Source organism: Dermacentor andersoni, chromosome 2 (assembly GCF_023375885.2).
Source record: "Dermacentor andersoni chromosome 2, qqDerAnde1_hic_scaffold, whole genome shotgun sequence".
NCBI classification, from domain to species: Eukaryota; Metazoa; Arthropoda; class Arachnida; order Ixodida; family Ixodidae; genus Dermacentor; species Dermacentor andersoni.
The window spans coordinates 72,713,300-72,737,926 of NC_092815.1; the positions used below are offsets into that span (position 1 = coordinate 72,713,300).

At 44.5% G+C, this 24,627-nt stretch overlaps 1 protein-coding gene across 1 annotated transcript; it reads right to left on the minus strand.

The window, feature by feature from the left end:
- Nucleotides 1-19,847: 19,847 nt before the first annotated feature.
- On the minus strand, nt 19,848-24,191 carry LOC126541455 (defensin-like). Its single transcript, XM_050188191.3, has 5 exons — nt 24,089-24,191; nt 23,674-23,757; nt 22,143-22,205; nt 20,708-20,770; nt 19,848-20,036 (listed from the first exon to the last, which is right to left on the minus strand). Exons 2-5 carry the CDS (start codon nt 23,714-23,716, stop codon nt 19,921-19,923), a joined length of 285 nt encoding a protein of 94 aa, XP_050044148.1. The 5' UTR covers nt 23,717-23,757; nt 24,089-24,191; the 3' UTR covers nt 19,848-19,920.
- Nucleotides 24,192-24,627: the final 436 nt, after the last annotated feature.

The following is a 24,627-nucleotide window of genomic DNA, read 5'->3' on the forward strand; positions in this document are numbered from 1 at the left end:
AAGCTGGGTTTCTTTTTTTCAACTTTGTCCTGGTTGAAAAAAAAAACGAAAAATAAACTATTTATTTGCGTAATTTTAATGTTTTTTAACCACCTACGTAACCTACTTACCAGTAACAAGAGCGAATTCGGATGTGGTCGGCACTGTATGGGCGATGCCATGTTGCCGCGATAACGGTGGCTATTACGGTTATCGGAGGCAAGTGCCACAATAATTCTCGGTATACGACGTGCATGCGCAAAGGTCCTAACTTGTCACGTATCGCTGTACCGTATCGTGTAGCGAACAAAAATAAAACTCTCTATTGCCTCGTCTGCTAGGCGGAGGGGAGCTGCGTCCGCCCGCGTTTGCCGGCACCAATAAAAGTTTCTCTCTCTCTCTCTCTCTCTCTCTCTCTCTCTCTCTCTCTCTCTCTCTCTCTCTCTCTCTCTCTCACACACACACACACACACTCTCTCTCTCTCTCTCTCTCTTTCTCTCTCTAGTGTAGCCACTAATCGGTCAGTTACGCCCGGAACTGTATACCACAGCGCAAGGATATTGCCTGTGTACGCACTGCACCTTCGGCTGTGCTGCAATCAGCTTGTGAGATGGAGTCACGCACCCCGATGCTCCACGAGATGAAACTGGGGGAGACTGACTGGAAACCGTTGGAATTCGTCAGCGCCCACTGTAATATTATACCAGTAAAGAGCACTAACTCCAGTGAAAAGTCCAAATATTGCTTTGTATTTTAACGGTTTGGGATAACAGGCATACACTAGAAGTGCGATGTTTCATCGGTGGCCTTTGTGCTCTGCAATTGCCAAAGTTATGATGAATAAATTACTGTAAAACCGGGTCAAAACAACTTCAATATTATAGCATCCATCTAACACATCTAAGAATCCGAACGGAGCACCGCACTAACGCTGACAAGAACGACGGTGGCGAACATTCGCCAGGAGTGACCATTGTAATGGCTGTTGCAATAGAAATGCCAATCTGGTTATAACATATATGTAAGAAATTACTGACACCCGTAAACGTTTTCATTCCTGCCAGCCATGGACGCTATTTATTAATGTGAAAGCATAATATACCCCATTACGCCAAACTCTGTCGTAGCAGATGGTACCAAAAATAGCCTATGGCGCAAATCGTAAAAGTTAGAGGCGCTTAAGTCTCCTTGCATGCATCGAACGGGAAATCAGTATGACTCTTCCGCGCGATACTTTTCACCTGGTCATGTGCTCGAATTGGGCAAAGTGAATTTTGAGGGTGGGACACCCAAATTTTGGCGTTGGGCCAAGTCAAACATGAGAGTGGGCCAGGTGGGTTTTGAGCGTGGGTCGACGCAATTTTCTAATTGGGTGAAGTCAATTTTTTGAGCGTGGGCACACGGCGTCGATCCTACGCCGTGGCTGTTCACCGTGGGATTACTCAGTGCGAGCCGCAGCAGGTCCAGCGCCGGGAACGTGACGTCATCATTGGTCACGTCGGTTTTGGTACCATCTGATGTTAACGCCGGACGTGTGCCGGATTTTCCGCGTCATGGAGCATGTAATACTTTCGCATTAAATACAAGTCAAAATATGCTCGAATTGAAGGTACATTTATCAAAAAGGTCATTGTAAACTGGCTTTCAAAAGAAAATTCCTAAAATTTCGGGCTGCGCAAATTTCTGTCTGCTCGTCTCCGGGGTGCGAGACGTGCACGCCTCCCCGACGAACGGCGGCTCCACAGTTCTGGCTGACTGTAGGCGTGGCCTAGTACGCGCGTCATTAGCCACGTGACGGCGCAGCCAATGGGAAGGAGGCGGCGCCACGTCGCGAGTCTATAACATGAGCGCGTTCTTGGCGTTCCGAAGTCGGTACGAACGGTACAAACGGTATAATGGTTCGTATTTCCACGCGTAAGCAATCCTAAGTGTCTCTGCCGAATTTTTTCGTAGATTTGCGTACGCAAACACAGCACGCAAGCGCAAGAGCGCCGCGGACATAAATCGGCGCCCTTTGCGCTGATTTATGGCTCCGCGGCGAGCACCTGTCCGGGAAGTTGCACAGTTTTCTGCCGGAGCCATCGTTACCCCTGTCTGACATGGAGCCGTCGCTGCATGTCCCCTTCGGTTCCGTAGGCAGGCCACGTTCTCGTTTCCTCCTATATACCCGTCCCCCACGTTACCTATCACCTCGACGCTGTCCTCGCTACATACAGGGAGCATTAGTGAGCCCTTTACTTCTACTCACGAATAGCTAGCAAACCGCGCGAAAGGAGTTGGGAAATGAGTGTGAGTCGTAACTCCTTTCAAACTGCTGCGGTGACTCGGTCGCTATGGCGTTCTGCTGTTGAACACGAGATCGCATGTTCGATTCGCGACTGCGGCGACCTTAGTCTTGTAAGCACGGAATGTAAAAGCACTTGCTTTCTTAAACCCAATCAGCAACACAATTTGGAGCCACGTAAAAAAATACTGCAGCTTTAGATTTTTGTATAGGACGCGATAGAGATGACGCGGATCCCAGAACGTTGAAAACCAGCGCAGCTTATCTACATGACCTCAGAGATTAGGTGGCGCCTATGGCGCCCTGATAAATCTCGGAGGCGACGTTTTGGAACTCACGTCATACCTGTCGACCACCAAGTCCAAGCGTATTCTGCTTGTCTGCTGTTTAAAGGTTGTTACTAAGAAAATGAGAGAATTAGCAGCCCTGCAGCGGCTTGGCGAAGAATGTTTCTTTTGTATACAGGGTGTTTCGGCGAACACTTTCACATTTCTTTTAAGATTGCCTGTGGCAGACAGCACAAGTACTGTTCGTGAGCTGACGATCTACTTGAAAAGTCGGACATTGCTTGCACGAAATGTTGAAATGCATAATTGACTGATTAACGAACATTCACTAATTATGTTTTTAGCTAATTTTCTTATGACAGATATTGCAATCTTCAAATTCTAGCGGATGAGGCTGCAAGACATATCCACTTGAAAATAATTGTGTGGAAGACACCATTTAAGTTATATGCACCGTCAAACGTGCGGTAAAAATGCACTGTCGTCGTTCCAGTTACTTTCTAAACAAAACGTCGTTTTATGCATTGAAGCCCAAAAGTAATTGGACCGCCAATGCATTTATCCGCGAGTTTTGGGATTTATTATCTTGAAACTGATGTCATCCTGAGAACTTCATTCAAGTGGGTCCGCCTTGCTAGCTTCCCGGCTAGAATTTGTAAATTGTAGTATATGCCATGAGGTAATTAGCTAGAAACTTAATTAGTGAATTTTTGGAAATTTGTCTATATGCATTTCAATTTTTTCTGTAAGTAATGTGCGCCTCTTCGAGTAGACCAGCTCGTGGACTAGAATTGTGCTATCTTCCACAAGCAATTTTATTTATTTTTTTTTTAATTTTGAATATGTTCGCTGAAACAACCAGTATAGTGAAACACCTAACACTCATTTATAAGCAATTTAGTCAAAGTGAAATTTCGTTGCAGTTGGCCTTTACGTTAAAGTACAAGTTAAAAAAAACCAGCCATCAAGATTAACTAGGAGGCCTCCAGTATGGCGTCTCTTATAGCTGCAATCAATTAATCGATCAAAGTCCCACTGTGTCATACCTGTACAGAAATGGTTGTCATAAATGGGCGCTATTATAGCTTAAGATGTGAGCAGAATGTGTGTACAAACACGTGTGTGTGTGTGTGTGTGTGTGTGTGTGTGTGTGTGTGTGTGTGTGTGTGTGTGTGTGTGTGTGTGTGTGTGTGTGTGTGTGTGTGTGTGTGTGTGTGTGTGTGTGTGTGTGTGTGTGTGTGTGTGTGTGTGCGCGCGTCTGTGTGCGTGTGTGTGCACCATCCCCGTCATGTTGTCTTATTCTCGTGCCACATACGACTAGCGTAACGGTAAGACCTGAATACCCGTCTCTGACATTTATTTGTTTTCTTTTCGTGTCATTTCTCATACGTCTATTGGAGAATGAAAAGAACCAGCGAGAATGAAATGTGCGAGAATTATCCCCGCCGTTTGGGCCTCGCTCGTCGCTGATACGCCGTGGGGACAATGACACGAAATTCGTGTGAGGGAATAGACGGAAAACCGCGCGAAAAAGGAACGTATTACTTTATCAATGAAGAGCAAGCTATGTGAGGGAGTGCTGGGGGAGTTGAATGAGGTGTTCCAAAGAACGGGATCAGGATGACGTCTGTATTGATCGGCGCCAGGGGCCCACGCATACTTGTCGTGAAACAAAAAGTGCAATGGGAAGAGGTGCTTTTCGTTTAGCTCTCGAATGAGCGCGCTATCAAATTTCTGTGCTCTGTCAGAGGGGAAACAGAAGAATATGTCGTTTTCGTTGAATCTGCAGCAACGCGTGACAGCCAAGTGACGTTCATCTCAGATCTGTTTTTGCTCCCGTTTGCCAGCTGGAAGAAAAGCGCGCACATTGCGAGAAAATAAATACCTGTCAGGTGCCTCTGATCTTGAGCAAGCTTTCTTTCGTATGTGTTCTTTATTTTTCGTCTTTTACGTCTAAATTCGGATCGTTCTCCCGGCGTCAGCAATGTTGTAAAATTCCACAAGCTCTGAAGTAATAGTCTGGAGCTTTTCTATTGTGTCTATGAATTGTCTGCTCTCGTTGCAAGTTATAAAACGCGGCGGCAGCATTTCGAAGGGGCCGAAATGCTAAAACGTCCGTGTACTGTGCATTGGGTGCACGTTAAAGTACCCCAGTTGGTCAAAATTAATCTGGAGTCCCCCACTACGGCGTGTCTCATAATCAGATCGTGGTTTTGAGACCTAGTACCCTAGAATTTTTTTATGTATTGGACGATCACATCAATTTGGCATGTGTACGCCCATCAGTACCATGCACGAAATTGGGAGGCGCTGCAAATGATTGCGACTTCCAGACAAAAAAAAGATTAACATGTTACAGCGCACAGCATATTTCATTGTCTTTTTTTATTGTCCAGTTAGCGCGTGGCATGAAGAGAACTGGCTTTCTTTTTTCTATTAGGTCCTCGTGCCATTTCTTTGATGTATAGCTGTTTTCCCTTACTCGTGGAATGTAGCTTAACCGCGTACAGCACCTGAACACCTGCCTCGTTTGGTGCTGAACGAGAGAGAGAGAGAGAGGACAGGAAAGGCAGGGAGGTCAACCAGACGAGCACCCGGTTTGCTACCCTACACTGGGGGTGGGAGAAATGGGAATAGAAAGAGGAAAACAAGGGAGAGAGTAGGCACTGAGTGCGTGTGGGAGGGACACTATACACAGGGACACTATAAACGGTCTCTTAAGCCGGTGCACTTCAAGTATTGCACTAATACACGAATCGCTTTTCGTGCCAGTGACGGGTGTGGCCACGGTCCGAGTATCTTTGATTCGGTGAACGATCTTGAGTCCAGTCGGTGTAAAGTTGCCCGCAGAGAGAGGCGTTGTACATCGTAGCGAGGGCAGTTTCACAATAGGTGCTCGATGGTTTCCTTGCACCCACAGGAGTCGCACACTGGGCTCTCGGTCATTCCCAAACGATAGGAGTAGGTGTTCGTGAACGCCACTCCCAGCCACAAGCAAGAGAGAGAGAGATAAGAATACAGGAAGGCAGGGATGTTAACCAGTCAATAGTCTGGTTGGCTACCCTACACTGGGGCAAGGGAGAAGGGGCAGAGAAAGAAGGGAGAGAGAAGGTGTAGGTACGTGTACGGATAGCACTTCAGTTAAAGTCGCTCGAGCAAACCAGAAGTTCTGAGAAAACACAAAAGTGCCTTCACTGCCTTCTGAGCCGATGATCGGTCGGGACGGTGCTCTAATATTGTCTGTTCACTCAGAGGACGATCGTCTAGTTTCCTCAATGTGTCGGACAAATACTGTCTTTGTGCTTGAAATTGAGGACAATGGCACAATATGTGGTCAATGTTCTCCTCGCATGCGCAAACATCACATGCAGGACTATCAGCCATTCCAATTAGTGCTGAGTAGGCATTTGTGAAGGCCACTCCAAGCCATAACCGACACAGAAGAGACGCTTCACGCCGGTGCACACCGGCTGGAGGTCTGAGTTGAAGTGACGGGTTTAGTCGGTGCAGTCTTGTGCGCCTTGTATGTACGGTATTCCACTCTGCTAAGGAGATAGTGCTTGCCAGAATGCCAAGTTGTCTCGCGGCGTCGGTCCTTGAGAGCGGAATGGGGACGCAGCGGTCTTCTTGGTTTGACGTCCGAGCTGCCTTATCGGCGTCATCATTACCAATGATACCGCAATGACCTGGTATCCACTGAAAAGAGATATCATGGCCTTTTTCTCTTAAGTGATGGACAAGTTCCGCGATTTCGCACGTGAGCTGATCGTGAGTTCCATGTCGGAGAAATGAATGCACACATTGCAAGGCCGGCCTTGAATTTGTATAATTTTGTATAATTTTGTATAATTTGTATAATTTGTAAATTTTGTATAATTTCTTTGACCTTGTCGTGTGTCCTTTGCGAAACTATCGTGCATCACAGCGAATCATAGGAATAGATGTTGCATGTGGGAATGCTATCCTCTAGATACGTATTTAAAGCAGCGCAAAAAAGAAAAGAAAAAAGACACGGACGGCGACGGCACGCCATTTCAGATATGTATCAACACGCTCCATCCGCCAGATTAACCAAGTTTCATTCTAGGCACTAGTGTTCACGAGTGCAGCTGCTGTTTCTAAAGTGGAGGTGGAATTGGAAAATTTGCGTTCTCTCCTCTTGTCTCTGTCTGCGTATCGTATTTGCTCATCTAAGGCCCGCCCCGGATTAAGGCCCACATCCCCGCTTTTGTAATCTGACAATTAGAAAAAAGAAACAGAGAAAGCTTCACTAAGCTTCCCACGCATACTCGCGTGCTTGTTAATTACCTCAAGCCATACAAGATGGCTCTCGTTCGTCTTCGAAAAATAGGGGTTGACTGTAATTGTGTTCATAATCGGTTGCCATTGGTTACGCTTATTTGCATAGCAGTCTCAGCGCAGTCGGAGGCTTCCGTGCGTAGCCATAAACCTGCCTCGTCTAAGACTCGAACAGGTAAATATGGTACATGGTTTAAGACTCGGGTAAATATGGTATATAAATACGTTAATTTTCTTTAACAATGATTGGGATTTAGCACACTTGCTCCATTTCTCCTCTTCAGTGCGTAGACGGGGATGGGGGTAGCCGCCAACTTGATCGGAGCGGAGAGGGTGATGGGAAAGGAGGAAGGGGGCACGTGTTGTGCACCCCCTGGGTACGCCACTGCTCCTCTTATTTTCAACGAATTTTTTTTTTCTTGTTCTTCGATGTCTGTCGGATGTCATTCCGGCGTCATTCACGAGACGACTGCCCCTGTCGCCACTTCATCTCCACCAGGGGGCGCCACCTCCATAACCGAAGACAGGCTATAGAGTCGGTGTTGAATAAAGTTTTCTTCGCCATGCTGTTTCGTTTTTGTTTTGTTTCTTTTTTCTTTCGTTAGGGTGCTTACTATCTTGACTTTGAAGTAAGGCTGTCTAGTGCTATTTATTGACGTAGGGCTGCCCTGGTAAAACAACAGAGGCATTTTTATGCAATATTAGATCACCGCGACTATGTAAAGTATTATAGGCCAGCAGGGGCCGGCGCGAACTACTACACGTAATGTTCAAACGTATTGCGCCTGCGATGCCCTGTTGGATGACAAAATCGGCGTAACGTAATTGCAGATGATAGGCAGTAAAAGAAAGTAGGCGCTAGGCTATATGGGATTAGCGCTGCCAACCCGAGTCACTGATGTCCCGTGTCAGGGCCGAGTCCATGCGGAAACAAAGCATAGGCGTGACCTAACGTTCTACTCAGCACTCAAGACACTTTATGCTTTCGGCGTCACACAGACAAGACGAACATTTAGAGCACTAACCGTCATATGGAATTAACTTGTCGAAGGGTTGTCCTCACTCAAGCGTCGCATGCAGCCGTCATGCGACGCTTCCTTTAGATTGTGGTAATTGCCCTAACTAGCAACAGCCTAGGTAATCAAAGCTCACCAACCGAATAAATATCCTAGCTCACCAACCGAATCGAATAGTCTAGTGCAGACGCGAATATTTGCAGCAGCTATATTTATTTCTTTGTATAGTTAGGTACCCTGACAGCTGCCTAGTGCAAAACGGAGAACTATCAGGAACAAAGGCTCAGTTTTCAAAACAAGAGCACTTATTGTCATAAAACAAATTGCACGAATAGCCTCTGCGCAACTTTAGCTCATGTTTAAAAACAAGCTCTCCAAGAAGGAATGGCTGCTGTGAGAGTAGCTTTCCAAAAAACGATAAATAAATGGTTGCCGAAAAGAACCATCAGGAATTGCAACAAAATAAAAAGAAAGCTACTGAAGGAATTGTGTGCCGTAGGTCACATGTAAAAGGAAAACATCGCAGCATGTAGCGTAAGATATAACACTGCTAGGAGGCTAGACTGCCAGAAACACTAGATGGCACACTACAAGCGGAAGTCACAGGTTTTCATACAGGTTGCGGCCTCCAGACTAATACCAAAGCTTGCATTACGCATTTTATTTCTGCGGCGATTCGGAAACTTTTGTTGTTGCGTTACTCCTGATAATTTTCGATAATATGTGCAGTGCACAGAGAGCCGCGGTAACGAGACTTTAACGTTCAATTGTTCCGAAATATTTGGCTGCTTTTCTTTAAATTTCAAAAATCCAAATATCTATGCTAGTTTCTTTTTGAATACGAATACGAATAGTTAGTGCCAACCAGTCTATTCGTATTCGGAACTTCCAATATTCGCCCATCCCTAAACATAATACATTCTTCGGCGAACTGGTGCGTAGGAAAACGAGCAACGCTCAAAACACGAAGCTATCGGAGAGCGCAGTGGTCGGTCGACGAATGCTGAACTGATGAGTAAAATACGTCTATTATTTAAACAGGTGCCACTGTACATTCCAGAGTGATCGTTGGGGCTCGCGTGCATTCTAGAATATACAACACTATTCGTGTAGATCGCGCTATCTGTTCGCTATGGACTAGGCGACGACCTTCAAGCACTTTAGAACACAGTTGGCGCGTCTTGCGCAGAGCCATGAACTTGATAACAGTGATAATCAGCAGCAAAACAGTCATTGGCGAAAAGCAAGACAATATGTACTCGTCGTGACAAGACATTTCTCTCTGTTTGAACGCACCGGGAAACGTGAAAACAACCTCGGCATCGCGCGATACGTGTGAACATGGCGGTAAGCTATTCGCTCAAGGAGAGACCATGGAATCGATCGATCGCAAACGGTGTGTAGGCTGGCTGCCTTGTCTGTATTCCCTGCAATGAAAAAGGACCGTTACTGAACGAATTATCTTTAGAATAAAGCGGAGAGTGAGGCAGAGAACACAGACACACCCTCAAAGGCATTCATTACACGCGTTCACAGCCACGACAACAGCACAGGATCGTAGTTAACAGCAGCGGTGTCAAAGGTGATTTCGCGAGTCTGTTGCCCTTAAGAATCACAACAATGCCTTTGTCGCTTCTTTACTGAGGTTACCGCAGAGGTCAGCATTTCAAAATGGTTCGTTCTCAAAATCGTCTATCCTCAACATGAGCGATCAATCTTCTCTGTGCACCATGAGGACAGGGACAAATACCCACGTTCGAGAGCCCACTGGCGACCAGTCCTCGCACGCAGCGTTGCCGGCAACTCCAATTCGAAAAGCGAAAGACTTCGTAAAGCCTACTCCTAGCCATAGGCCATAAATTTGAACACATCCGTGGGTATATGCTTCAGCCGCAGCATTGCTCCGAAAAGCCTGGGAGAGGCGGCAGCTGTCACTTGAGGTCTGAGCAGCGGCTTGATTGCGCTTATACGTCTCCCCCGCATGTGAGTAAACAGAGAGCGTATGGACTCCCAGGCGTTGCGTGTCTCGCGAGCACTGTGTGCTGTTGCCAGCGCGAGCTTACCAATCTCCCCATTTCGGCACTCATCGCGAAGGAAATCCGAGCGTTTGGGCAAATCAAATTACAACGCGCGCGCACTCGTTTTCTCCACACGACCACCGGCGACGATACACTCGCCGAGAGCTGGAGCCGCGATTCTGTCTCGTGGCCTTGTCTACACACACTTGTCATTGCGAAACACGTGAGGTCTGGAAATAAACCAAAGATAGAAGGTTGCTTTCTCTTTCTTTCTTCAATGCTCTATATGAGTTCGAAGTTGGGCTAGTTAGTTGGGCATCGTGCGGAGAAAAACAGTTCAGCATAAGCACAGAATAAAGACAGAACAAAGGTGTTACGCTGTTTCTTTCCATGTTTCTTTGGACGCTTGATGGGAGGGACTATGTATGTATGTATGTATGTATGTATGTATGTATGTATGTATGTATGTATGTATGTATGTATGTATGTATGTATGTATGTATGTATGTGCGTGCGTGCGTGCGTGCGTGTGCGTGTGTGTGTGTGTGTGTGTGTGTGTGTGTGTGTGTGTGAGTGTGTGTGTGTGTGTGTGTGTGTGTGTGTGTGTGTGTGTGTGTGTGTGTGTGTGTGTGTGTGTGTGTGTGTGTGTGTGTGTGTGTGTGTGTGTGTGTGTGTGTGTGTGTGTGTGTGTGTGTGTGTGTGAAATTTGGAGCAAATACTATAAGTGGACCACTCGCAATATTATACGCTGACCTTTAGGCAGCAATTAAACCGCTAGCCGAAGACATAATTTAACAGCAAGTGTAGATGTGGGGAAGTCGACTACAAGAATCATTCCATATCAAATGAAAAACACCATTAAAGGTCACTCTTAGATGATAATATTCATATGGAGACTACAATATCTAGCAGACAATGAAGCCAATAAATCAATGAGGAAATTAACTGTTACTTTTGTTTGAAATGTAGAAATAATAAGGAAGCGGGATTTAGACGGAGACGAAAGTGGATCTTGCAGCAGATGGGAGCCGAACCCACACCATCTTCATTACGCGTCCGATGCTTGACCACTAAGCTACCATCACGGCCAAACTGACGTCTGCATTATCGGGCATTTGTATACGTGTGCAAGCTTAGCCCTGCGAGTGTTAGCCTGCGTTATTGGCGGCCACGGCTTTGGAACATCCTTTGAACCGCAGGCGTCATGTAGCACTTCAGCTGTGGGAGCAGGCAGCTGGCCAACGACCATCGTATGCTGTATCTAATGGCACAAATGCTGCCAAAGCCTTGCTATGCAATGAGCGGGAAGAATGGACGAATCGAGCCTCTGTGTGCCCCTTATTTTTCTGGGTCACTGGTTCGGGGACGCGGACTAGATGTTCCGCGCGTTTTCATAACATCCTCATCATCATCAGCCTATTTTTATGTCCACTGTAGGACGAAGAGTTCTCCCAGCGATCTCCCATTATCCCTGTCTTGCGCCAGATGATTCCAACTCGCGCCTGCAAATTTCCTCATTTCATCACACCGCCTAAACCTCGACTGCGCTTCTCCTCCCTTGACACGTATCCTGTAACTTTAATAGTACACTGGTTATCTGCCCTACACATTGCACAGCCTCCCCAGCTCTATTTTTGTTTTGTCTTACTGTCAACTAGAATATCGGCTATCCCCATTTGCTCTTTGATCCACACCATTGTTCTTCCTATTTCTTAACGTTACGCCTAACAATTTTTATTCCATTGATCTTTGCGCGGCCTTTAACTAGTTCTCGAGCTTCTTTGTTAACCTCCAAGTTTCTGCCCCATACGTTTGCACCGGTAGAATGCATTAATTGTTGTTTTCTTTTCAACGACAGTGGTAAGCTCCCAATCAGGATTTGGTGATGATTGCTATATGTGCTCCAACCCATTTTTATTCTTCTGTAAATTTCATTCTCATGGTCAGGGTCCCCTGTGAGTAATTGACCTATATAAACGTACTCCTGCAAAAACTCAAGAGGCTGGCGAGGTATCAGGTTCCCGTGCCAGGATATTGAACATTATCTTTGTCTTCTGCATATTAAGTTTCAATCCTACTTTAGACTTTCTCGGTTAAGGTCCTCAATCATTTGTTACAATTAATCCCCAGTGTTGTCGAGCAGGACAAGGTCTTGTGCATCTTCACCCTTGATTCTCATTCCTAAGACTTCCAAGTTTAATAGCTCGACTACCTCTTCCAAGCACACAGTCAATAGCATTGGAGAAATTGTGTCTCCTTGCCTGACCCCTTTCTCGATTGGTAATTTCCAATTGTTCTTGTAGCTGTGGAAGGTAGCTGTGGAAGCTGCGTAGATATTTCCTAAGATATTCACGTAAACTTCCTGTAGTCCTTTATTAAGCAAATCCTTCTTGTCTGCTGGTATTTCTAATAAATCAAATGTATTTTCGTAATTTATGAAAGTCATATGGAGAGGATTATTGTACTCCGCAAATTTCTCAATTACCTGATCGCTGATACAAACGTCATTTATTGTAGAATATCCCTTCCTGAAGCCAGCCTGATCTCTTGGTTGCTTGAGAGCAAGTGTTGTCCTAATTCTATTTGAAATTATCATGGTGAATATTGCATGCAATACTACAAGCAAGCAACTGGGTCTATAATTATTTCCATTCTTTAACATCTCCCTTCTTGTTAATTAGTATAATGTTGGTATTTTTCCAGCTCTGTGGTACACTTGATTTCGTGAGGCATTGCTTATAAAGAGCCGCAAGGGTTGCAAATGTAATATCTCTTCCCTCTTTTATTAAGTCGACTCTTATTCCATCTTCTGTTGCCACTTTTCTCGGGTTCATATCTTGCAAGGCCCTTCTAACCCCATCGCCTTTATATCCTGCTCATCACTACTTCCAATGAAGGTTGCCTTGCTCCTCTGGGTACTGTACAGGTCAATATAGAATTCGTCTGATGATCGAAATTGCTGAAGACACTACCCTAATTACATTTCACTGCATACATATTGAATTGTCCTATGCCAAGTATTCGCAATGATTTCATGTTGCGGCCATTTTTTTACTGCTTCGTCACTCTTTCGGATGTTCCAATTTTCGATATCACTTACTTTCTTCTTGTTTATCAGCTTTGACAATTTAGCAAACTCTATCTGATCTCTTCAGTTAGACTTCATGTTTTGTCATTTTTTTTTTTCTTTTGTCACTTGGGAGAGCTTCCCTATACGTTGCCTTAGTGCCTTACCTCCCACTGTAACTGCTGCTTCTGAAATCAGCCTAGTTACGGTTTCATTAATCACCTTTACGTTATCTTCAACTACCTGTTCTAAAGCTGCATATTTGTTTGCGAGCACCAGCCTGCATTCGTCTGCCTTTAACCTCATTGCGTCTAGATTGGCCTGTTTTTCTTGACTAAGATTGCTGTTTCTCTCTTTAGGTTGAGAGCAATCCTGGACCTCACCAACCTATGGTCGCTGCCCTTCATGCTACCTAACAGTTCTACACGCTGCACTATGGTGGAATCGGAATAAAATATGAAATATATTTCATCTCTTGTTTCTCCATTAGGGCTTTTGCAGTTCCGCTTCTTGTTGCTGCGCTTCCTGAAGAAGGTATTCATAATTTGGAGTCTATTCCTTTCCGCGAACTCTTCCAAAGTATCTCCTCTACCATTCCAAAAATTGATGCCATAGTTGCCAACTGCTTGTCCCCCAGCCTGCTTTTCCCCCACGTTTGCATGAAAGTCGCCCATGACTACAGTATATTGAGTTGGCACATTTCTCATTGATAATTCAAAATATTCATAAAATTGTTCAATTTCTTCATCATCATGGCTGGAGGTTAAACAGTAGATTTTTACTACATTTAATCTATATTTCCTATTTAGAGAGGTTAACCAGGTTATCATTTGCTCTCTCTCTCTCCTATTTAGATTTATTACTAGCACTGCTACCCTCTCATTAATGCTGTAGAATCCATCAATTTTGCGCGTTATGGCAGGCTTCTGTAGCAGAGAAAGTGGCCTTTGGCAGCATTGTATAACCCTCACAAGTTCTTCTAACCTCACTAAGGCCAATAGCATCCCAATCAATGTCTAATACTTCCTCAAAGAGCCCTGCTAAGCTAGCCTCACACGAGAGGGTTCCCGTGTTAAACGTTGCCAGGCTCAGTTTCCAGTGGCGGCCTGTCTGGGTCCAGATATTCTTAGCATCTTAATTCCGCCGCGTCGCATGTCTGAGCGCCGCCTTGATCAGGTACAGAGCAGCCACTGGGGACTGAAATCCACGGGTTAATTGCAAGATTCAAGATTCAAGAGGGAATTAGTCGCCGAATACTGCACCAGGGAGGTCAATTTCTTTTTTCTGATGAGGGAGCGTTTTTGCTGAAGCCTAGTGGGCCTTCGTAATTTGGTTGCACCTGGACTAGTACAGCCCCACTGGCTCTGGGCATTTTTTACGGTGTCAGGAGCCACTCTAAGCCTGAAAAATGTAGTGTACTGGACGAGTTATCCCATTGCAAGGCGCTATGAAGCAAACTCGCTTTCTTAACTCTTTTACTTCTTGGGTGCACATTTTCTGCACAGCGGTGCATTCCTCTTTACGGTCTGTAAATGAAAACGCATACAATAAATATGAACAGGGTTTTGCGTACCGAAACCATAATCCAGCTAAGAGAGACGTCAGTGTTAGGATGGGAAGGGCTGTAATAACTTTGATTACTTGAGATTTATTTTAGCACACGCAAGGTACGGTCAGGGGCGGGTTAGCGTTGCACCGCCACATAAATGCAGCTACTGCAGTAGGAAATCGAACTCGCGACCTACTTGTCAGCATAGCTACTGAGACACCACGGAAGGCAGTGCAAACGAACTGCTCGCATTACGTGTTTTCTGGGGAAAGGATTTCAGTAATACGCATATAGACACTCTTTTTCGCCCCACCTGACACATTGGTAGATCTTGACTTCGCACCCACGTTTCACGAAAAAGTGCGCATTTACTGCGGGGCGTATGCAGCAGCAATAATCTAATTAATTAGCAATGTTTACTAATTAATTGTAAATAATAGTATTAACCCATGTAATAAATGAGAGAGATGAGGTCCACCATTGGGAGTATGGAGTCACTTAGTTCAGTTTTTGTAATGGAAACTGCAGCTCACAAATATTCAAAATATTTAGTAGTCGTTAACTCCAGGATTCCAAATACCGCGCCTAGAGACGCCATCGGTCGGCCGTTCAACGCGCCATTATAACTGGACAAAACATCCTTACGAAGCAATAATCAGTAGTCATGCATGTGTAAAAGCGTGAGTGAACCATTCTGGCTCTCTTTTATGTACAACAACGCCCTCACCTACCAAAGCAAGTTTTCACCTTTGTTGAATAAATGCCGCAGATTGATGCCACAAGCAGTTGCTGAGCAGCCTCACAAAATTCCACTTGTTCAAGATGCTTGATCCCTTGTTGTGGGACCGCGGAAGCATAAATCAAAATGCGGTTACAATGTCATATACCTTAGTTCATTACCTTTAAGGCAATGCAAAACTCTTCGCATTTTCGGACGCACAGTAAATTTTACTGTTCTTCTTGGGCCATGTGTAAAGGGGAAATTATTCATAAAGGGCGACTACAATTTCAAGCGGCACGAAAGGCAGCTTTGAGAACTTAGAAACTCCCATGCATGACCTTTTAGATCTGGCTGCTCACGTGACATTGCTGGCGATGGCTTGAAAGGGAATACTGCTCTCGTATGAAAGCGGAAGTTGAAAACGAGCAACGAAGGCCAATAAACTTCAGCAGGAGACAATTACAGAGAACTAAGCTAAGTTGGAAGGCGGTGGGAACTCTGGGGAAACCGTGATGCTTCCGTGCCCTGTGTGCGCAGTGTGAAGGCCAAAAGAGAGAGGGAGATAGAGGGAGGGGTGGTTGCGAACGACCGGCGGCTTTAGCGTTGTCTGGGCAACGCTTCTCCAATGCGCGTAATTCGTACCCCGCATTCCGTTTCCTCGTCGAATAGGGACTAATTGACACTGAATCTAGCGACATCGATCGCACACCACGTGAACATGCGTCGGACCCTTCGGATTCGGGCAACAGAGGTAGATAATGATAGCCGGAAGCCGTTGAATCCTCGGGGAGCGAGTTCACAAAACCTTTCGCTCTTCGCAATATGGCCGCCCTCTTCTGTAATATTATGTCATCATGATTCGCTGGCATTTGAACTCATTAGCAGTTCTAACGTAAGCGGATCTTGGTTTTGTCATTATGGGCCGGTATATTGAAAGCTTTCGCTTACCATCACAACAAACAGTGAAGTATATAGTTAAAACACAGTAGCAGTCATATAAAGAATTATAAATGAGCAATGAAGTTGAAAGGATTATGCTCATGTGTGCGTGGGTGCGTGCTTGCGTGCGTGCGTGCGTGTTTGGGCAAGGGGGGGGGGGGGGGGAGTGTGTAGCCGATATTCTCGTTGTTATTAAGAAGAAGAAATAGAGTTGGAACGGCCATGTAATGCGTAAGGCAACCGGTTGTCTATTATAGCCACGGAATGAGTGCCAGGAAAAGTGAAGCGCAGTCCAGGACGGCCAAGAAGATCAAATTGCGAAATCTGCAGTCATAGGATGGGAGGGTCAGCTAGTCGTGTTGGCCCTTCCGAATACGTAAACATGATAATGATGGTGTATTGCATTTGAGAAGGCGGTCAAGTCTGATGTATATATAGTTTTCTGCTCAAAGCACTAGAGCGAGCTTTGGCGTCCAGTGTCTACGGAACTCACAGGTATGGCTGTTTAGCCAGTATGAGCATGAAGAGCAGTGCACATTTTTGCCCTAAAGTTCTTCCTTTTGGCTTAAATGACTGGAAGCAAACAATCTTTGTTCTTTTCTAATCAACACGTATTTCGGAGAAACTTATATTGTCAAACGCAATTATTAGAATTAACAATTGATTTGCATACCAACGTGATCTACAAACTGATTGTGCTTTTGTAGACTTTTCAAAAGCGTTTGACATCTTGGCACGTTGCCGTTTGAATTTGGAATTATCTGCTCTTAAGTTAGATTCTCTTATGCTAACATGGATTCGCAATTTCCTTTCTAATCCTCAGCAGTTCGCAGCAGTTAATATATTTCTTCCTCTCCTCTTTCACACGTTACTTCAGGCGTACCACAAGGCAGCGTTCTTGGGCCATTGCTATTTCCAATATGCATTATTGACTTACAGAATAACGTTTCCTCACATGGGCACATTTTTGCAGAAGACTTCTTTCGTTATCGTTCCATCAAGTGTGGCTATGATCGTGCAATCCTCCAAAAAAATCTAGAACTTATTTCTCCTTGGTGTAACACTTGGCTAATGAAGCTTAACGTTTCTAAATGTAATATTATCTGTTTTAGCCGCAAGCACACTAAATCTACGTTACTTCATCACATAAATAGCACCACTATTTTGCATGATACTCAATATAAATATCTTGGTGTTAACCTAACTTCGACTTCTCCGGGGTCAACGCACATTGCATACATATGCGTCAAGGATTCGATATCATTAGGGCACATAAGACGCAAGTTGAATAATTCTACTAAAGACAATCGTAAACTATCTTATCTAATATTTTTTCGACCTCAGCTTGAATACGCCGCGTCCGTCTGGTCTCCCCATCAGAAATACTTGATCGAAAAACTCGAATGTATTCAGAATAGAGCTGCCTGTTTTATTTCACGTTGTTATGACTATAACAAAAGCATAACACAAATTAAACTCGAGCTCTCACTACAGCCCTTGCATTGTCGTCGTGATATTGCCCTGCTATCATTATTTCATAAATACGTTCAAAATACAGTGCCATCTGTTCTGCCTCTTGAAACTCCTCATTATAGGTCACACCGGTTGTACAATCAGTTCAATTTCATGCGCATCTAGGGAAATACTAATTCATTTAACTACTCAACTCTTGCAAGAGCTATTCGCCTTTGCAACGATCTTCCTAGCGTCATCGCTTATGAAAGTTACTAGGAAAATTTCCGGCATCTTCTAACAACGCATTTTTCAAACTCTACATAATCTAACGTGTTATTTTCTCTTGCCTTTCTCGTTATTAATGTGCTACTATCCCTTAAATACTGTTTTGTTATAGTCAAATATGTCCCGTCCGCTCTGTAATTCTATTGATTATATTTTACTTTGTGAAAGTTTCTTGTTCAGTGACCTCTCGCGTTCAAGAGCATTCGGTTTGTCCATTGTACAATTTTAACACCAAATTACTGTAGCGCATTTCTTACGCTGTATTTTTTTGTATATGTATTCTAATACATGTCTGAATTATTGTATATTATAATTTTTGGGTGTACTCTCCCCCCTAACACAATGCCTCTAGGGGCCTGTTATCTTTAAATAAAAAAATATTGCTCTATAAGTACAACTATTCGCCATGAATACGCGTTTGCGCCAAGATTAATTTTTTTTTGCTTGTTGACATGCGATTCTGTCGTTTCTTTACCAATTGCTGACAAAATGAAGGACTGGTATGGAACATGCATATAACTCGCCGCATGCAAGGTAATAGCTTAGTGCGAAGAGTCCTTCTAATATCGAACAGCTGCTCGAAGGGCACTTGCCAGAGTCGCAGCACCAGGTGAAATAAAATAATTTGAAGAAAACAACAGCACATTTGTTGAAACAAGACAGGACAGGATTAGTCAACGCTGTCAATGTCAGCCAGCACTTGTCCTATACCTGATTCAAGGCGCCGACTTGATAGTTAGGTCACAAAGCAGTGCACGTGTTGTCGTAGTTGAACGGTTGCTGCAGTGGGGCTAAATAGGACTGCAGCCGCGCTACCTTCACCTCGATAACTGCACTCAAAAAGTGGGCTGTAAAGCTGTGACTGTAGTTCCATCGTCTTCATTTGATGGTACTTTCTTCCAATTTTTTGTTGTTCCGCCTTTCTCTTCTTATACCGTTACCTTCGTTTAAGTTCTTTCGCCTCATTGCTGGTTTATGAATGAGCTTCTAAGCATGCCTGTGGTCAGTAAACTATTTTTGCGGACGCTCAAGAGGCCAGGCACACTCTTCTTCATGCTCGGTCGTATTTGCTGTTGTACTTTGCCACGCCTTCTGGGCAGCTCCCAATCCTCCCACCCTCCCCTATTCATTCATCCCGGGAAGCTGCGCTGTCCGACACAGACCTCGACGCCCAACGCCCACTTACCCGGCAGGCTCAAGGTATCGCACAGCTAACATGGGTACGGGACTAAGGATTCCTCCCACTGACGACTCCCACATGGCCTCATTTCAATAAATTCTCTCTTTCTCTCTCTCTGCCTGATGTAGCATCGGTGGAGTGGCTGAAACATGAAAATATCAACTGGCAGTCTGTGTGTTCCGACTTCGAATCCTGGTTCGGATCTGTGACTTTCTTTTTTATTCTTTTTTTTACGAGGTTCCCCCAAATCACTTTGATATTTCTGCGACTAGAGGAGTCAGCACATAATATGTCATTGCAATGGAAGTGAAACTTCCAGCCACCCCTCAAGCTGCAGTTGAAGCAGGACAGATATTTCAAAATTGGAAGTACCTGTTCTCTACGTGCTCTCTTATTAGAGTCTCACATGTGAAACAATCGTTCCACGCTTGATAAGTTTCAAAGCCCAGAAGCCTGGTGATTGGCAGCAGTGGTTCCGAGCAGCTGCAGTACGAGAAGCGAATGACGACAAGCCAAAATCGCTCAAACTGGCTTATTTACGTCATCAAGTGGTCTGTCGAATAGCGCACAAGTTACGAAAAGTCCCACTGCGTGCTTATAGTTTTTCTACATCACGTATGCATCCATCCCTCTAGAAAATGGAGTCTTCGGGTGATAAACAGCAACCGCTCGAGGACAGTATGCACTCGGATGCAAGGTTTCGACAATGAAATTTGTCGTTTTTACCAGTGTTGATATATTTAAGTAAAATGAATGCAACGAAAAAGTTTCACAGACTTGCATCTCTGCTCTTGCGCCTGTTTATTGAACATAGTCAGTCGGAGCTCTCACGGAAGCGATTTAGGTGGTACAAACGCACCTCAGCTTCAACGGGCCGTCGCAGTACCCAGCTCGGCGTTGTATACTCTGGCAGTGTGTGTTGCAACGAGATTGTAACGGGCAACCAAAACCGCGACCTGCAAAGAATGAAACCATTCAAGTTACGTCAACACGTAGCCAAGCCTTATGACAGCGAGGAATATTTGGGCTCATTACGGGCATGGTACCGTTTTCACTTTTATGGATAAATTTTTCTACCCCATATGCTGACCCTTTCGTCGCACCTGAAGGGACTTTCTAAGAAGGGAACAGGAAACAACGCCTCCTTAAGATATTTGGCACACGCTTCTAGTACATAACACGATCGGTTAGTAAAGTGCACATTAAAGACATCATCAGTTAACCTCACCGCAACACGATTTGCATCTGCATATTATGTTCCGCCGTTCAGCATACCCAGTTTTTCAACCAAGTATCTTTTGCGCTGTTACAGCCCATTTCATCTTGTAATACAAGTGAAAACGTAGCAAAAATATATTATGTTGCGTTGCTCACATTAAACTTTAAGAAGTTAAATTGGCCTGTATAATCTATGGGTTGCTTTTCCCCGATTCTATTCCATTCTCATCACACATTGCTCTCACGACCACCCTAACTTGGTGATAACTTCGGCGGAGTGCCGCTCAGTCCAATGACGGAGCGCGAGAGGGATAATAATTTGAACAGAATTGTTATATTGTTCCGGCCTTGATTTCCTTTTTTTTAGCCACGTGCCACGTATTTAGACGACTGCACGTTCCCGACTTACGGACTCTGACAAGTGGCGTCTCTGCGCTCCTTTCTTCTAAACCGTATTCTTCAGGGTGCGGATCTGTAAGGAAAGTTGGAGAAGTCAAGGGACGCCGTGCAATCCGAGAAAGTGGTGTATCGACAGTAGAAGCAATCTGACCAAACCACCCTGATAAACACAGGCAAATTTTTTCTAGGTGCTTCATGCCGTAGGACACAACTATGTTTATCTCGTTGCATGTAAATTAATCTTGTGAAGTTAGCTACATTGTTTTCCGTACTTGTAAAAAGAATTCTATTCTCACTTGATAGTCGATATGTTGCGGAAACCACATTATAGGCAGAGCTATTGTTCCTTCTAGAGGCATACTAGCCCGAACACTACAACAGATACAGAAACAAGAAAGACATATACGTGCGCTTGTCCTTGTGTGTTTCGTGTTTACGCAATTAGCTGCATTTCGAGCTCAAAATGCCAAACCAACTACCTCAAGAGTTCTACTTATTCTGGTGGTTATGCTTTAGGCCAAGGACGCAATATCAACAATTATTCGAAGACTACGTGTAGATGAGTATAACAAACAATACGAGATCATTAGTATGCTCGTGGTTAAGGATCATGGTGAAATTGAATTTATAGCGTAAATGATCAAGTTCTGAATGGGTTTCCTTAGTCATCGTCTTTATCACCGTGCGAAGAAGCGAAGAGTATAGGTGCTTGTGTACGCGTGATGTCGTTTTTGTCAAATGCTCTATAATTTCATTACGATTAGGGAGCCTGTACCCTACAGGCATTTGCATGTACAATGTACTTAATTGGTCTCCTGTGTGATGGAGGGGGAGAGAGGAGTTGGCATACATTCTTAGCACAGTCTGCCTGCAGCAAAGGTGGTAATCGCTTCAATTTAAGTCCTAAACAGTCATCGAAGAAACGAAAAAAGAAGTCGTGTGATTCAGTGGAAGCAATAATCCCAGTGTATATATCAATTAGATTGAATACTGCATAGTTAGAATCGTCTTGTTATGACTAGTATGGGTGATATAGGAGGTAGCCGAAACCAACCGGTTAGTAATACGCTTCGACGACATGGCAGTCTTGATACCGCCAACGACGTGATAATAGGAGTTCTTATTCAGCAAAAGCGTCGAGTGAAAATTTGTAATGAAAAATTAATCACAATATCATTTCCCGGAAAATATTTCAATCCGTTCTACTTGCTGCATCATAAAAGACGGAATTTTTATTAAACATATACCTATGGTTCCCTCCTTTAGAAATATATTGCATAACAAGTGTAAGATGCAAAGTTATGGATAAGGGGGGGGGGGGGGGGGGGGGGGCTTTTTCAAGTTTACTTCCACGTCATGATTTAGAACATCGACCATTTGTGTTTACAATTAAAAGTTCATCGTTTTAAATGACAAACGTTGCAATAGCTTCCAAACCCGTGTACCCTCATCTGCTTCCTGTGATTCTCCACCGTGTTCCTCGCTGGCGATTCCAGAGACAAGCATCACTGAAAATAAAAAAAGATTATAGAAGAACATAGTCCTAAACATGACCACGAAGAGTTAAAGAACTACGCTTAGTCGATACTCGTGTAGCACTTCTAATAAACTCCTTAACGAAAGCCCAAGGCCTCAGACGTATTCAAAAGTCAGTGGCAATAGACGAGTTTAGGTTAAAGAAAATGACCCATGCTCACTCTTGTCCAATTTCTTCAGTACTAATCCGCTCATTGCTGCACGCCTATAGCTCCCGAAGATTATCGAGGAAATGCGTGAGTATATGGTAGGGCCCTACTTTAAGATTTCGCTTTCTTTCTTTTCTTTCTTTCTTTTTTTTCTGGAACATAGACTTAAAAATGAGAAAATAACTCAAACACAGTACGATTTGGGGTGGCATCCACAGATGACGTCCCTAGCGGTGTCCGATTACTCCCCTGGCATTTCTAACACTCGTTTCTATTGCTTTGGCCTTCGAGCCATCCCTCAATAAATACATCTTGTCATCATCATTGCTTTTGTGTGCAAATGACACCTATTGTTTTGATATTCGCTCTTGCTCAGGCACAAATTTTCTGCCTAAGATTTTATGCAGTGGAATAAAACTGGTTTTTTTTTTTTTGGACGCATTTAAGTTTTTGAACAAGTTCAAATGTGCGATCTCTAGCGATGACAGCTTCAGTAAGACAAAACAACTGGCTTCCGATATAATGGTGCGCTGTGTTGGTGCACATAACAGTGCGTCGCAATCTCGGAGGCCATGCGAAATATTACACTTTCAGCCTTTTGACCCAGTGTTTCGAAGTTCTAAACCATTTCTCAAATGCAAGATAGCTTTCTGACTTGTTTCGCTACCATGCTCACGCCAAGCCATAGCTCACATCCACTCCAACTATAGGTTTCATTGTTTATAGCTATTCATTCTAGGTGACGGGTTTTCATTGAGTTAAGGAACGAGGAACCTGTTAGTTTGCTTTGTTAACCACCTGCTCACGCCACCACAGTTAAAAGGTCCATAAAGCAGTATTACCCCTTGTGTGGGGAATAATAGGTTACTAATCGTTTTTCTTTTAATAAAAGGTGAGTTACTCATAAGCACTTCGTTAGTGCTTCTTTTCTTTCAGTTGTTAGCTTCTACAAATGCATACTGGTGACCGAGGGAGGGGGGCGGTAATTTGTAAGTGTCCACCTGGCGGATTGTCCATTTCGTCCGCTACTGATTCGCTGAGGCAGTGCGAGTGAGACAGAGGCAGGCTGCGTGCGCCTGCCTCGTACTTGCTCGTACCCCAGCCCAGCCAATCAGTACTGAGAAGCAGCTGAAAGGGACAGCGCACTAGGTGGACAATTACAGAATACTAACCCGCCCCCCAAACCCTGGTCTCCGTCTATGTGTCCTCTTTTAAATGCGAAGAGTGCATGCTTTGTCAAATTACTGCTGACAATCATAATAGCGGCAATATGCGATGACGGAAGCCCTACCTGAGAGAATAAGCAGAGCAAAGGCCACAGTAGACATCTTCATGACGAATGTCTAAGGAATAGACGCAGTCCTCGGGCGTGTCCCTGAAATTAAATCGGAGAAGTTACAAATTACCAATGAATTACATGTGTTCCCCACTTGATAAACGTTAGTTTTAAACACCTTGTTACACAATGGAAAAATTCACAAAGTTTAGTTAAGCCCCGTGGACCTCAGAAGCACCAGCAGTACTTTAGTGGCGCGTAACGTGCAGCGGGCGCTTTGCCACGGGCCGAGAATGTAGCGCAACTCGAAGGCCGGCTCGAGCTGCAACTGTAGTGACACCTTCAAAGACTGTCTGTCTGAAAAGTGCGCAGTAGCGTTCTCTACAGGATGTCACTTAGCACTACAGAGCAATATAACTGGGGTACTTACCGGTGCTCTCGACGAAGCTATAAGAGTGTACGTCGGTCAGCTAAGGAGCGGTAAAGCGAACGATGTAGCCTGGGTTTATATACCGGAACCCCCAAAGCAGAAAGCGGTAGTAGGCGGATCTGTGCGGCAAGGCTCAGTACGGTAAGGCGCATGATATATTCCGGCTTCATAACATATGGTAACCTAAAGAAAGTAAGCGGCAGTAGACGGATCTGTCACCGCAGCTGGCCCTGTCTACCTGCGACATCCTGCAGGATTTATTGGTCTGTCCATAACCACAGTGAGGGTGGTGCAAAGAGTAAAATACTACTCCATGACAAGCGGAACTAGGCATTGCACGTGCCGCACGCTTTGTCACTATTCTTTTGCAGCATTGAACTGCTGTCTTTATTCTTAGGGAATAACGCCAGCTTTTATTTCCTGATACGTAAGAACCACAATGGCACTGTATCATTACATTTCGAGTTAAAAAACGTCAAGTGTGAATCAGGCGTGCGTCAAAACAGCTATAGTGATATCCTTTAATCGCGTGCAACGCT